The sequence below is a fragment of the Marmota flaviventris genome, chromosome 5 (genome assembly GCF_047511675.1).
Source record: "Marmota flaviventris isolate mMarFla1 chromosome 5, mMarFla1.hap1, whole genome shotgun sequence".
Taxonomy (NCBI): Eukaryota; Metazoa; Chordata; class Mammalia; order Rodentia; family Sciuridae; genus Marmota; species Marmota flaviventris.
In genome coordinates, this window is record NC_092502.1 from 150,063,941 (window position 1) to 150,078,587 (window position 14,647).

The following is a 14,647-nucleotide window of genomic DNA, read 5'->3' on the forward strand; positions in this document are numbered from 1 at the left end:
CTGCTTCAGCCTCCCTAGCCACTGGGATTAGAGGCGTATGCCACAGCGCCTGGCCTAGATCTTTATTTTTGTTTAATAGTAGAGATATGTCTTTATACTGATTGAGGAGTCATGAATTTTAGGACAAATTAGTTTTAAGTTTTTCATTTATCTTGATAATTCCCTCAGTTTACCTTCAGAGGTGCATTTTTCACATATTTCCCATTTTACAGGTTAATGCTTTTGATTGTCTAGTAAAATTTCATTGTAATCCTTTGGGCCACTTAGGTTGTCTTGTAAACTTGGCCTCCACGTTAGTATATTTCTCTCTGGGTTAGTTTCCTTGCCTTTTTAAAAAAGGTCTACAGTTCAGCTCAAATCACCTGCCACCATTTTTCTGAAAGTGAGCCTAACTCCTCTTCACCTTAATTCCCCTTCCCAGTCACCCTTACTTTCACTCCAGTAAAATTTACTTCACCATTTCTAACTTAATTAACTCTTGTTAGATAGCCTTGGTCAAAACATTTTACATTGTAATCTATTTACTTATGTGTGTACCCAGTTAAGCTTCACTCTTTCAAGTTTACTTTTTCAAAGAATCATTTAAAACAGGTTTTTGTTTTTTCCCCACTTAAACCTGAAAATAAATATAAAGCTGGGAGCTCTCTATAAATAGTAATCCAAGTGTCACTGAACTGAAGGACAAGAAGATCTATGCATTCATCCATTAGTTTTTTAGGTTTTACTTATGTAGAACACCAGGACAATTTCCTGGATATTGTTTTACAAATTGTGTTAATTCTTCTCAGATATATAAAAATCTATGTGCATATTTTTGTAGTGCTGGGGATTGAACCCAAGGCTTCATGAATGCAAGGCAAGCACTGTAAGGCTGGCTGAGCCACTTGCTCAGCTCCCCTCTCACATTTTAGTACTCAGAAAAAGGAAATTACAGATAAAAAAATAAAGACACTCCCTATTTTGTGTTTAGACTCGCACACGCTCAATCGCTGTTTATGGGCAGTATGGGGGCCAACCTTGTGCCGGAAGTGCTTTTGAAACACGGTCATGTGAACCTACACTGGGGTGTCCTACAGAAGAGGGCTGTGGAGAACGTTTCAGGTGTTTTTCAGGTAATTTGTTTTTCATAGGGTCAGACCACGAATTGAAATGCTATTTGTTTTACTTGCTCAATATTTGTTTGTTGATTTTTACTGAATTTATGTTGGCTGATAAATTCATTTCCCCCAAATATCAGAAAGATTTTTGTGATATATTAATCACACTTTCAGCTCTCATTCCTCCAAAGGCAAGGGAGGCATCTGATAATAAATGTGGGAATATTATTTGAAGAGGATTATGCCTATTAATGGGCCTAAACCGTTCTTTTTAAAAATATTTTTATTGTTGATGGATCTTTATTTTATTTATTTATATGCAGTGCTGAGAATCGAACCCAGTGCCTCACACATGCTATGCAAGTGCTCTACCACTGAGCTACAACCCCAGTCCCCAAACAGTTCTTAACATTGCATTTTTGTTAAAGAGGCAGAGGGGGTATGGTATATACATGAGATTGAGCAAAAGTGATGTTCCTGCACATGTAATTATGTTTACAAGAAAAGTATCTCTAAGTAGCCAACCAAGGAATGATATGGCTCACACCATGCATGGTGTGTTAGAAACATAGTTTTGGCATTGAATATTATTTGACTTATTGTCTCTGTTGCATTCATGCAATTAGATTAATTCTATAACTTTTAATAAAAATGTACTACTCTTTTAATAATCCAAATATGGTGATGGGGGTATGGATATAGAAATGAAACACATAGCTTCTTCTCAAAAGTATTAAATTTTCAGGGTCAGGATAGTATATAAAGAATCCCTGTGTTAGAAAATTCTCTTTTGGTTTCAAAATCCAAACCAAATGATAGCTGCTTTGGGAAGTATTCCCTAAACCTTCAACTGGTGGACATAATTAACAAATCACTTCTGTGTTCCCTATGAATCTCATACTATCTGTAATATGGATTATTTGTTGGCCTGGATATTTCTTTGGTAGACTCTGAACTCCTTGAAGATACAGATGGTATTTCTTTTGTTTTGGCACCCGGGGTGCCTAGTATATAGCATGCTTGCTCGCTCTCTCTCTCTCTCTCTTTGAATTGCAAACTTTTTTTATTATTAGTTGTTCAAAACATTACATAGTTCTTGACATATCATATTTCATACATTTGATTCAAGTGGGTTATGAACTCCCATTTTTACCCCGTATACAGATTGCAGAATCACATCGGCTACACATCCACGTTTTTACATATTGCCATACTAGTGTCTGTTGTATTCTGTTGCCTTTCCTATCCTCTACTATCCCCCCTCCCCTTACAGCATGCTCTCAATGAATGTCTGCTGCATTGAATTGAGTGAAAGGAGAGTGGAATATATGCTACTCTATGAGGACACTTGTTCACAAAGCATCCAATGAGGACACAGGAAAACCACACATCGTAATTTGTGGGATAGGAATAGTGTTAAGAAGGGAAATGTATTTAACTTGATTCTTGAAGGATAAGAAAATCCTCCCAGGCAGAGAAAAAGGTAAGTGTAAGATTATTGGCGATGAGAGGAAACATGGCTTTTTATTCATGCAAATGGCCCAGTATGACTAGGACACAGAGAAGTATTAGAGAATGGGTAGAAATGATGCAGGGGCTCCATCATTTGGTACCTCCAGTGCTTTCTTAGTATCCTGGGCTTATAGCTATCATTACAATTATGCAGTTGAACTGTAGTGATTTATGTCTGTATAGCCTTCCTTATTAGAATTTAAAGCTTTTTAACAGTCTGACAAACACCATTTTTATTCACTTTTATACTCCAATGCCAGGAAAAGGGTTTTACACACTGTAGATGCTAAAGATTATAATTTGAAATCACCAAGAAATACACAAATTTGGCATCTTGGTTAATAGGTTCAGAAAAGAGATCAAAAGTTGAAGGGCAGGGTGTCAATCTACCTTCTAAGTAATTAGATTTGTATGAATTTTGGAGGATTTAGACAAAACTGCTTGCTGATTACGTGTGAGAACTAAGAATTTTGAGTTCAGGTCCTATTTTTAATTTTTTGTATGGCAAAATGAAAAGTAATTATACAGGAAGTAATTCAGTGTTCTGCAACATGGAGACCAAAACTACCACTAGCCCTTTGCTAGCCAATCTGAGCATTTATCTGAAATTCATATTAATACAGTATTGGGGGTGATTCAGATAGTTTTGCCTCTTTTCCCTCTTTTGAATATGCATGGGAGCTTCTTTTTTTGTTCAGGACAATGTATCAGCAAATCATTGGTTTGCAATGGGGATTCTGATTGTGAAGAGGATGGCGCTGATGAAGACAGATGTGAGAACTCAGAAAGCAGAACTTCGTGTGACACTGATAAACCTCCTCCCAACATAGAACTTACTGGTAATGGGTAAGGTGCTGAGAAGCCTTCTGAGTATATCAAGGGTTGCAGCTTTTAATTTCATGGTCTGGTGGGTCTACTCACAAATCATCAAATAACCAAATCTTTTCATTGGCTCAAAGTTCTTTGCCACATTCTGAAACAATTTTAAAATTCATGTCTGTATATCTATAGATACAAGTAGCAAGATACAGAGTGACCTGTTGTTTTGAGACTGTCCTGGTTTTAGAACTATAACTTCTGCAACTAGGGGAACGCCTCAGTCTTATGGAAATCTGGACATTTGGTCACCCTATAGGAGTTAGAGCCGGAAGAAGGAGAGAATAAATTCAGTCATGGGGGTTTGTACTCAAGAGAATGAAGAGACATCAGAATGAGAGTAGGGAGAGAAGAGAGGTATGTTACAGTAAATACCCAGACTGAAAAGAGACTGGGAACCTAGCTTTCCAAGAGAACTTAGGACAATCCTATGTTTACCCTTTAAAAAAGAATTCTGTACAACTTTTGGAAGCTATCTTACTTGAGTTAAGGTTTTCAGGTTTTTCTCTATTTTAGCATATAGATATGATTTCCTGCAATATTTTAAAATTCATTAACAGAGGAATAGGATAAAGTTAGTTTAAGACATATACTATTCAGCATAGTAAGAGACAATCACTTGAAAATTCACTGTAGAAAGCTCTTTCTCCTCCAGACTAAACTTAATAGTATTGGTTTTATCTATAGATCCAATTCAAAACTAGCTGTTGCCATAGATAGGCTTGTGTATTTCCCAACTATGTTCTTAGATTTAAAAAAGTTGGGTTTTCTCAGCTATTAGCGTTGGCCATTATAGTAAGCAGGAGAAGTTGGATAATGCATGGTGTGCATTAGGATGCTGTTCTCTTTATTTGCACTCTCTCAAAGAAGTGCTTAATCATAAAGTATTATACAAATTTCTAGAGTTCTCTAATGATGTTTTTTTCATCAAGTACTATTCCTGTTTTTTTAAGTGCCTTTTCTTGCCTCCTTGTTCTCTAACTCCTCTACCTCTTTCCTCTCTTTCTTTTCGACTGTTTTTCTTTTGACAGTTACAATGCACTCACTGGTCAGTTGAGGAATGGAGTCATTAACACCAAAAGCTTTGGTGGTCAATGCAGAAAAGTGTTCGGTGGGGATGAAAGAGATTTCTATAGGCTGAGTGGAAATATCCTCTCCTATACATTTCAGGTACTTAATTATGTCACTTTTATTGATTTCTAATCTGTGAACTGTCAGAGATCATTTTTTTTTTATGTGAAACTAACTTTTTAGTATTTGCTGAAGATTTAGTTATGGTCCGTTATATGGACAATGTTTTTCCTTTGTAAAACAATTTAGGTTTTTTTCCTTTTCATATTTATATTGGTGAATTATAGTTACACATAATGGTAGGATTTATGGTTATATTCATATTGTAGTCAATTTTTATAAATGTTTTATGTGGGTTTAAAAAGAATCCCTATTGTTTAACTCTTGGTTACAGGGCAGTAATACTTCTAATTTGTATCATTCAAGCTGACATTATTTTTGTTGTTGATTTTATGATGCTGGAAATCAAACCCAGAGCCTTGCATGTTCTAGGAAAGAAGCTGACATGTCCATATGCATAATTTCAACTTCTCAGCCTATGTGGGCTAAGGTCCTGATTGCCTATCCCTGTGTGAGTGTTAAACCTAGGGTCTTGGCACAAATAGTTTGATAATCTCCTTCTACTGCCATAGTGACAACTCATTTAAAAAAGCTTTCATTTTTAAATTTTGAAATATTTTATATATGCAGAATGTGCAATTTGACGAACAAATTGCAAATACCCATACATACCCATCCTCCACCATAATGTGTTCAAAATGATGGTTTTGAGATTTAATCGTGCTGATGCAGATGGCATTTTTTTTTCTGTCTTCAATTTTCTCTTGTGAAAATGCCTTGAACACTCTTGTGCATGAGTCCTGCACAAATGAACTCAAGTTTCTTTAGGGCATATGCTTGGAACTCAAATAGCTGCTTTATAACTAGATATGTATATACTAAGTTTTACTGGCTAAAGTTTCTAAAATGGCTGTATCCGTTTCCCAGTGTGGAAGAGTGTCAGCTCATTGTCCTTGACGATGTTGGTGTTGCCTGATTTTTTTTTTTAGCTCTGCTTAATACCTAGGGGTCTCCTTTGGTTCCTCACTTCTGCTTTTTGAATGCTTTTTCTGTCATGTGCATTTAGACTCTTTGTGTTCTTTTATATCAACACAAAATCTACTCATCCAAAACAGTTATAGCTTTAGGGAATTTTCCTGAAGATTTGGAGGAAAGATATCCCGATGCAGTGGTGTAAATGCTTCAGGCTGCCTTAGTTGGCATCTTCCATCTCAAAACCTCCTTCTACAGCCTCAGAAGTTTCTGGTCATATTCTATTTTTGCCTCTTGATGTCCTCTTCCAACCTTTCCTCTCTCATTTCTTTTTTCCCTTCTTAGGAGTATTCACAAAATTTCCAGTTCAGCTCTCCTTATCTATTACCCCCAAATTTAAAAACAAAACTACTAGTTTGTTCAGACAGAAGTGCCCTGTGTTTACCCAGATTAATCTTCTCTGGAAAGCAGCTTTAATTATAAATGGAAAACTCCCCATCCTCCAACTTATGTAGAATGAGTTAGTTACACTTAAGAGTTGTTGAATCATGAAAATGAAATAAAATTGATCAAAGTATAACTGTATCTACCAATTTTTGAATATCTGCTGTGGCATCTGCTCTATCTTAGGAAGTTGGTATAGATTTAATCTTTACAATATCTTTGAAGAGAAGTATGTTTTACTATTTTATATATGTAGAAATTGAGGCTCAAAGGACTTCAGCCAATTTCCTCCACATCACCAAATTAACAGTTAGTAGGCCTTGGATCTAGTCTGTCATATTTTACAACTTTTTATTTTTCTATTACCTTTCACCCTCTTCATGTACTGCACTTAATTTCTTTTTCTATTCTAAATTCTATTTGGGGAATAATAAGTATTGTAATTTAAACTTTGACCAGAAGAGAGAACACGAGATACGTACGTGTTGATAATTTTTCTTCCTCTATTCTTAGGGGGATGTGCTGCTAATTCTTTCATAATTACAAAGGGGGACAAATTGCATGTGAATTTTCTCAAGGGTCGAATTTAGAAAGTTCCAAAGCAGAGGCAATAAGGAGCATGTGTATTTCTGATTTAGTTGGGAGGTAGACATGTCAGGAGTCTGCAGCTTCTGAAGAAGATGAATAATTTAATAACAGCCTGGTCTTGACATTCATTTTCCTCAGCAGGGCTTGGTTTTTGGATTGACATCTGAAATGCCTTTCTACTCACTGAATGTGAAGGTGTTTGTCAGAAGTAGACAGAAATTATAGCCTGTTATTGAGTGAGGAATAGCGATGTTTTGAGGATCCAGCCTGAGGGAAGTGGGGTGGAAGCAACAGGCTGTGAGCCAGTCATCCGAGGGCTAAACCCCAATGTGGACATGGAAGTGGTACATATCCTCCATAGCTCAAATGCAATGACCTGGGCTCACTGGATGTTCAGCTCTCTGCAAGGTAGAAGGGACTTTGACTTATTGCAACACACAGGTCTCTAAATAAACATAAAGCAGAATGAGTTGGTCTCTCTTACAATCTCTGGGTGATTAGCATTGTAGCCTCTTTATGGCATACCTTGTTTCTTTTTGAGTAAGCCACAGAGTTTGATGTCATGCACATTCTCTGCTTATTCATACTTTCCATGCAACAATGAAGAACTTTGAAACGTAAACCTGATGGCTACTTGGGAAGGTGCCTCTCTGTGCAGCTAGTCTGGGAGATAGGTGAAAGACTGTGATGTTCATTGCAGATGCAAGTGCATTAAAAACCAAGCTGGACTCACGTCATGGGTTCTCCTGCATTTGATCATGAATGTACTTTGTGACTTTTTAAAAAAATGTTTCCAGATGTTGATGGACCTTTATTTTACTCATTTATTTATATGTGGTGCTGAGAACCAAACCCAGGGCTTCATACATGCTATGCAAGCTCTCTACCACTGAGCCACACCCCTAGCCTCACTTTGTGATATTTTTTGGAGATCCCATTTGTATATCAAATGAATAACAAAAACATATTATAAATGCAGTTTTCACTAATGCTAAATTATCGGAGCCTCTGCTGCTTCTCTGAGGACTACATACCTGAGATTTCTAAATCTACCTTTTGACTGGAAATAATTTGGGTGATGATAAAAATAGCTTACATTTAAGAAATGTACACTAATAAGCTGTGTTCTGAGAGCTTCACATCTTTTCTTCTTGTACAGGTTGATCATCCCTCATCTGAAAATCCAAAATTTGAAATGCTCTAAAATATGAAACCTTTTGAGCAATGACATGAAGCAACAAAAGGAAAATTCCACAACATGAAATTTTGTTTTATGCATGAAATTATTACAAATATTGTTTAAATTTACCTTCAGGCCATATGTACAAGGTACATGTGAAACACAGAAAAACTTTGTGCTCAGGCTTGTCCCATACCCAAGTATCTCACTATATATATGAAAACATTCCAAAATTCAAAAAAATTTGAAATCCAAAACACTTCTCATTCCAAACAGTTTGGATAAAGGGTACTCAATCTGTAACAACCCAAGAAGGTGGTATTGCTGTTTCTTTTTTTGAAAAAAAAAAAAAAACATGATTTATTTATCAAGTGTTGGAACTCTAACACATACTTGAAGATCTCTCTGCAAGAGTAGATACAGTTAAGGAAGAAAATCTGAAACTAAAAACCAGAAAGCTGTTTCTTATTTCATAGATGAGGAAATTGAGGCAAATAAATGTTAAATAGCTTATCCATGGTCCTACGAGCAGATGACAAACATCAGGGTTGAATTATAGAAGTCTGGCTCCGATACTACATTTATAGGCTATGTATCTCTATGTATCGATTCTCTGTATCTATATGTACATACTTATAATATAAACACCTATAATATATCTACATGTCTATACATTGTCTATATTTAAAAAGAGAGCAAAAGAAGGAGAAGGAGAGTAATGAGGTGAAGAAAGAGCAAGAGAGAAGGAAGGGCACTTCAGAGTAATTGAAAGAAGTTCAAACTGACTATATTCCAGAGTGAAGTGTGAGGAGTTGCAGGAAACGAGGTTTTGAGTGATCAGGAAAGTAAAAAAAAAAAAAAAAAAGATTTTTTTTTTTCAGGTGAGGTAAGCAGTTTGGGTTACCAAATAGCCATTGCAGAGTTTAAGAAGGGAATTTTATACCACTCTTTTGGAGAGTGTAGAATGGATTGGAGGGTGGCAGACCTGAAGAAAGAAACCTGGTCCCTGAACGGTAGTGCTAACCCTTAAGGGAAGCAGTAGTGGCTTGTGGAAGCCTGGTGAATGATGGAGGATGATGGAGAGCCAGCAATCAGGGACATGAGTGCGTTTTCCACATGAACCAATGGCTAAAGAAACATACAATTCAATGTGTTTAGAAGGTTTAGAAGGAGAAGACCACGATTGGGAAAGAACCGTGAAGATTAAGCTGAAACAAGAAGAAAGTAAAAAGTAGAAAATGCTGATAGAAGGGAGAATGAGTCAAAGAACACATCTCTAAGAATTAAATAGCAGATGTGGCAATAACAAAATGAGAGTGAAAGATTAAGGAATATTAGAGTGTTGGATGCTTGAATTGGTGATTTCAGAGAACAGATTAGGCTAGGAGAATTTAGGACCTAAGATGGAAGAAGAAGAGTATTAGTTAAAGAAAACTTAGGAAGACCACACTACCTTGAAAAGATGGTTCCTGCAGCTGTGCACAGGGTAGATGGGAGTCAGGAGATGATGCACTAAAGCAGCCAAGAGGCTCATTTAAATGTATCAGGAATCAAATTTTTTTTTTTTTTTTTGCTTTGCTTTAGCCAGGCAAGTGCACACCACTGAGTTGTACCCCAGTCCAAAGGAATCAAATATTTGAATTTTGGATCTAAAGATAGGGGAAAAGAGGCTTTTTTTTCCCCTTCAGAAGTGAGATAGATGATACGTCTCTCTCAAAAGCTATAAAAAGTTAAATTTTATGTCTCTCCAGAACCAAATTGTACTGAGATACTATCTAGTGACTGTAAAAATTTCTAATAAAACTTTGAATAATGCCTTCTTTTTATCAATCAAAATAAATGAACAGTATATAGTATCCATTTTGGCCTGAGTTGAATTTTTGTGATTTTTTTAACAACCCAGTTTCATACTATAATAAAAATGATGCTATAAAAATTCTGATTAGATCCATCTTATGTTTCATCATTTTGATAAATATGCATGATTTTCAATATGTGGCAAAAGTCATATAATATTTTGTTGCATTTTGGCTTATTTTCTTCTAGTCTTTTTTTTTGGCTAGGGATATACTTGCATTGTTAGAGTTAATAGGGTTTTCACGTTTACATCTCCTGTCTCATTTAATGCAACAGTATGAGTATTTTGTCTGCACATGCATTATTTAGGATGATTGTATTCTATTCTGTAATTTTCTTTCCTTTTAGTTTTTTAAAAACTGTATCATATCCATCTTTTCTATTTTCTCTATGCTTACTTGTGGTTTGGTCTCAAACACAGATGTGTGCAGACATATAATAAAAATGCAAATGGGAGTGGAAGGAGAGTTCCTAGTCTAAATATTTGTAAAGAATAGACATCGTGAGAGGGTGTCTCCTTGCATGTTTTGTTTTATTCTCATGAAGTTTGGCATTTTTAGCAAATCTGTTGCTTATAATTTCAAAAAATAAGAGATTTTTAGATAAGTATTCTCTTGAAACAAAGTCAGCCACTCTGTCAGTACTCAAGCTAGTTGTCAGATGGTGTGATCATCTGATGGGTTCAATTGATGGGTGTCCCTTTTAGACAGGATATGTGCTCACTTTTTTACTACTAAGACTCCCTCTAGAAGTGTCCAATAATTATAATACTTGCTGGCCCTTGTGGGCATTTCATTTTCACACTTAATGTAATGTGAAATTTAGGATAAATGTATAATTGTCACCTCTATGAAAGCTGGCACTGTTACTTATCAGCCAAGTGTAACTAACCTATGATTGGCTTTAAAATTCTTTAGGGATGTCCTTATCTCATGTCATTTAGCCCAGGAAATACTATCGAATTTTAGCATTCTTTTAAGTCAAATAGAAAGTTAACTCCACTATCATTTCACATAGAACATTCCAAAACAAAGTCCCTATGATCTAATTGTTCATATCACCTTTTTGTATCTGTTCCTATTAGGTGGAAAACCAAGAGCCAAATGCCTGTGATTCTCTGCTAGTGTAGTTGTGGAAATTTGCTCACTTTTAGGAATGCTGACATTCATGGAAAATGAAAGATGTGTGTACACAAATGTGTTTTGTGAATCGCTTGGGTTTGCCATCATTGATGCCATGTCTCTTTTTTCATAAAGTGTAATTATGGAATGATCTCTTGCCTTTTTACTCACACTGGCCTGATCTTAGTGAGAACCACATTTGTTTTGGATCAATGTAAAGCTTGTTCTTTTCAGAAGATTGTATGAAGAAAGCATCCATGTTAAAGGACCCATGACAAAAGTTTCTTGGGTATATCCAAGACCTTAATTTGGTCATAGCATTTTTTTTCTTTATTTTCTTTGTAGGTGAAAGTAAATAATGATTTTAATTATGAATTTTACAACAGTAGTTGGTCTTATGTAAAACAAACATCTGAAGAACATACATCTTCCAGTAAGAGCTCTTTCTTTTTTCATTCCTCATCATCTGCTTCACACAGTTATAAGTCAAATTTCAATGAAATCTATAAGAAAAAGGTTAGTATGAAATATCAGCTAACTTTTCCATATTTTTCCAGTTTTAGGTATTGCTGACATTTGCAAAGTGCATTTATGAAATGATCAGTTTTCCTATTTAATTAAGGCAATAGCATTTCTTTAGGAGACAGTACAACAAATTTCTTTAAAGGTATAATGCTGTCTTATTAATTCTCTTTGACAATATATGAATTTGTATTCTTGTTTTCTCATTAAAATATTTGTTCTTATTTGAAAATCTTAGAAAAACTTATCTCAAAATCTTCTATTTTAAACTATCCTAAATATCTCATTCATGATTACTGATGTTACTATTTTAAGTGTTATATACAGTGTAAAAAAATCCATAAATGCTTTTGCTATTGACAGAGAATTTTTAGAAGGTATATGAAGATTCTTAAAATATTTTATTACTTTTGAAATACCAAAATTCTTATTATTTGAGGATTATAAGACTTACTTTTAAAATCTTTGTTGTTTTGAGATACGAAAACTTTCATATTGAGCAGTTGAAATGAATTGTACTAATTGATAGATTAGTAGAAGAATTTATCAGGTTGATCACTTTCACAATCCACACATTTTATCTCACCCTTAGAGCCAGTAGTTTGGTTAATAAATCATACAAGAAAGTTAACAGGAATGCTGATTTTATTTATTTTATTAACTAAGGAGGTATGAGAATGTGAACTGTTAAAAATATTTACCATCTCCATATTATTACATTTTTCACACAGTGGGAATTTGATATAAGGTATCCAACATCTTGGGTATTGTTAAAAAAGAAATGCTTAGGAAGTGTTTGAAAGATCTGTTGTAAAGTAACTTTATTTGTCAATACTCTGTCTGAGAGATAAATATACAGTCATCATACCTGTAAGTCATGGTCAAGGTGTGGACCCTAGGAACACATTATTTTATATGCTTATTTATAAGATTGTTGAGCAGTTGGTGAACTTGATTCTTTTTTCTTAGTTGAGGAGGGCATAGTAACTTGATCTTGGGGTTTTGGAAGTCATGCGTAAAATGAGTTATCATGGTGTCACCCAGGTATTATTCTTATTTGGGACTTCAAAATTGCTCAGATTGCTTCATGAGGGAGGGCCCAGAAGAGACCTCCTCATGTACATATAGAAAAATTTATCTTAGTTAATTGGAGGTTGCAGGTGATGGAGATATTGGATAGGGAATGATTTTTTAACACTCCACTTAAAACTGCTTTTACTCTTTCCTCTCCTTATAGAGTTATCAATTATTGGTTATTCAGAACACTGTTGAAGTGGCTCAGTTCATTAACAACAATCCAGAATTTTTACAACTTGCTGAGCCATTCTGGAAGGAACTTTCCCACCTTCCCTCTGTGTATGACTACAGTGCCTACCGAAGATTAATTGATCAGTATGGGACACATTACCTGCAGTCTGGATCCTTAGGAGGAGAATACAGAGTTCTATTTTATGTGGACTTCGGAAAAGTCAAACAGAGTGGTACAGTATTAAAAAAATGTTATCTAAAAGCATTTCAGGGATTTTAATGGAGAAATAACATGTAGTTAACTTAAACTTTTGAGCTTTAAAATTTAATTACAAGAATACATTACTTTCTATTCAAAATTTCACATGGTTTAAAAAATTTCTGCTTATATCTTTTAAATAATACTCTGAGTCAATCATTATCATTATGGATTATCTCCAGGGAGTGTTGGTTTAGAATATAATCTTTCCTGTTTCTCAGATTAAACCATATTTCTTGAGGAAAAAATGAATGAGGAATTTACTGATATTCTAGGAATCTAAATGTTTTAAAGAAGAATTTTATTTACTTCTGTTCTTTATCACAAGTCCTTTGAAAAATCTTCACTACCACAGGTTTGCTTGCTATATAATACTTGAAATAGTAGCTTAATTCATTGGATGCCTTCTCAGGAAAAGTGAGTTTTGGGTTACCAATACTACTACTACTACCCAGTGAGATAGGCACTCTGATGCCTGTCCCATGGAGACTCCATGCTATGATGTGACTCATTCAAGGGTATGAATAAGAAGGGTATTTAAACCCAGTAACTGGCTTCCCAGTCAGCTTAGCTTGCTTCCTAACTATGTTGCTACTACATGGCCTGGTTTTTGTGAGAAGCAAGACCTGCCACTGAATTCATGCTTTGTGGACTCACATTGATAGGACAATCCCTACCATCTGCTCAGATGTGGGATTGGTGTCTTCACATCTGTGGCTCCTCTCTGGAGACCTTGTGATCTTGGCTTACTAATGTTCCAAGTCAAACCTCCTTTCCTGACTTTGTCCTTTAGTTGATGCCCATACTTCCTTTTTGATTCCAAAAATACCTTTTCAGGTTCTTTCCCTTAATAAATATTCTGTTATTAGGACTGGGACTGTGGCTCAGTGGCAGAGTGCTTGCCTTGCATGTGTGAGGCACTGGGTTCGATCCTCAACACCAAATAAAAATAAACAAATAAAATATTCATGCTGTCCATCTACAACTACAAAAAAGAAAAAAAAAAAGATTCTGTTATAACCTTGGAGAAGAGTAAGACTTCTTGCATGAGACTCAGAAGAAGTTTTGTAGCATTTTTCATATGAAAAGTATAATATTTTCCTGTTTATACTGGATTTTTTTTGTAGTTCTCTGTCAGATAAAATTTAACTAGAATTTGTACTTTTCTAATTTCACAGGTTTAAAACGAATGCACAAGCATGGGTTTTTATAGCAAAGACAGAGGTATTATTTTTTTTGGATAATCAGTCCATCAAAGGATTGACCTAAATTCAGTTTCCCTATTTCAGTTTTATAGTGCTTAAAAGAAATGGAGATTTTTAAATAAAAAGCTCCCACATTAGTAAAATTTTAAGTAAAATGTTTCCATTTATTTTCTTAAAGTTCTAAATTAAATATACTAAAAACTTGTGGATGTTATCCATGTTCCCAACTGTTCTTTAACAAATGCTTATGCCTATAATGAAAACTATTCAGGAGACTGAGGCAGGAGCATGGCAAATTTGAAATCAGCCTGGGAAACTTAGTAAGACCCTGTCTTAAAATAAAATGAAAAGGGCTGCAGATGTGACTAAGTGGTAGAGTGCCCTAGAGTTTAATCTCTAATACCACAAATAAATAGAAAAATAATAAAATAAAAAATAAAACAAAAAATTGAGGCTTGGCTGGGATGTAGCTTAGTGGAGCATTTGTCTTGCAAGCAGAAAAAAAAAAGGAAAAAAGGGAAGAAAAGAAATATTGAGGCTCGTCTAATATAGCTATTAAAATTATATCAAGATTATATGAGGAAAACATTTTTCCAAATTTTATCCTTTACTATCCTACTTTAAAAAACTAATTG

General features: G+C 34.9%; 1 protein-coding gene across 1 annotated transcript in view; it reads left to right on the forward strand.

Moving 5' to 3' along the window:
- The window catches only part of C7 (complement C7), a 48,338-nt gene that overhangs the window by 8,999 nt on the left and 24,692 nt on the right, over positions 1-14,647 (forward strand). The window contains exons 4-8 of the mRNA XM_027936220.2: positions 971-1,112; positions 3,308-3,455; positions 4,517-4,655; positions 11,124-11,294; positions 12,538-12,781. Of these exons, the coding sequence (XP_027792021.2) occupies positions 971-1,112; positions 3,308-3,455; positions 4,517-4,655; positions 11,124-11,294; positions 12,538-12,781 (844 nt within the window). The remainder of the gene's footprint in view (positions 1-970; positions 1,113-3,307; positions 3,456-4,516; positions 4,656-11,123; positions 11,295-12,537; positions 12,782-14,647) is intronic.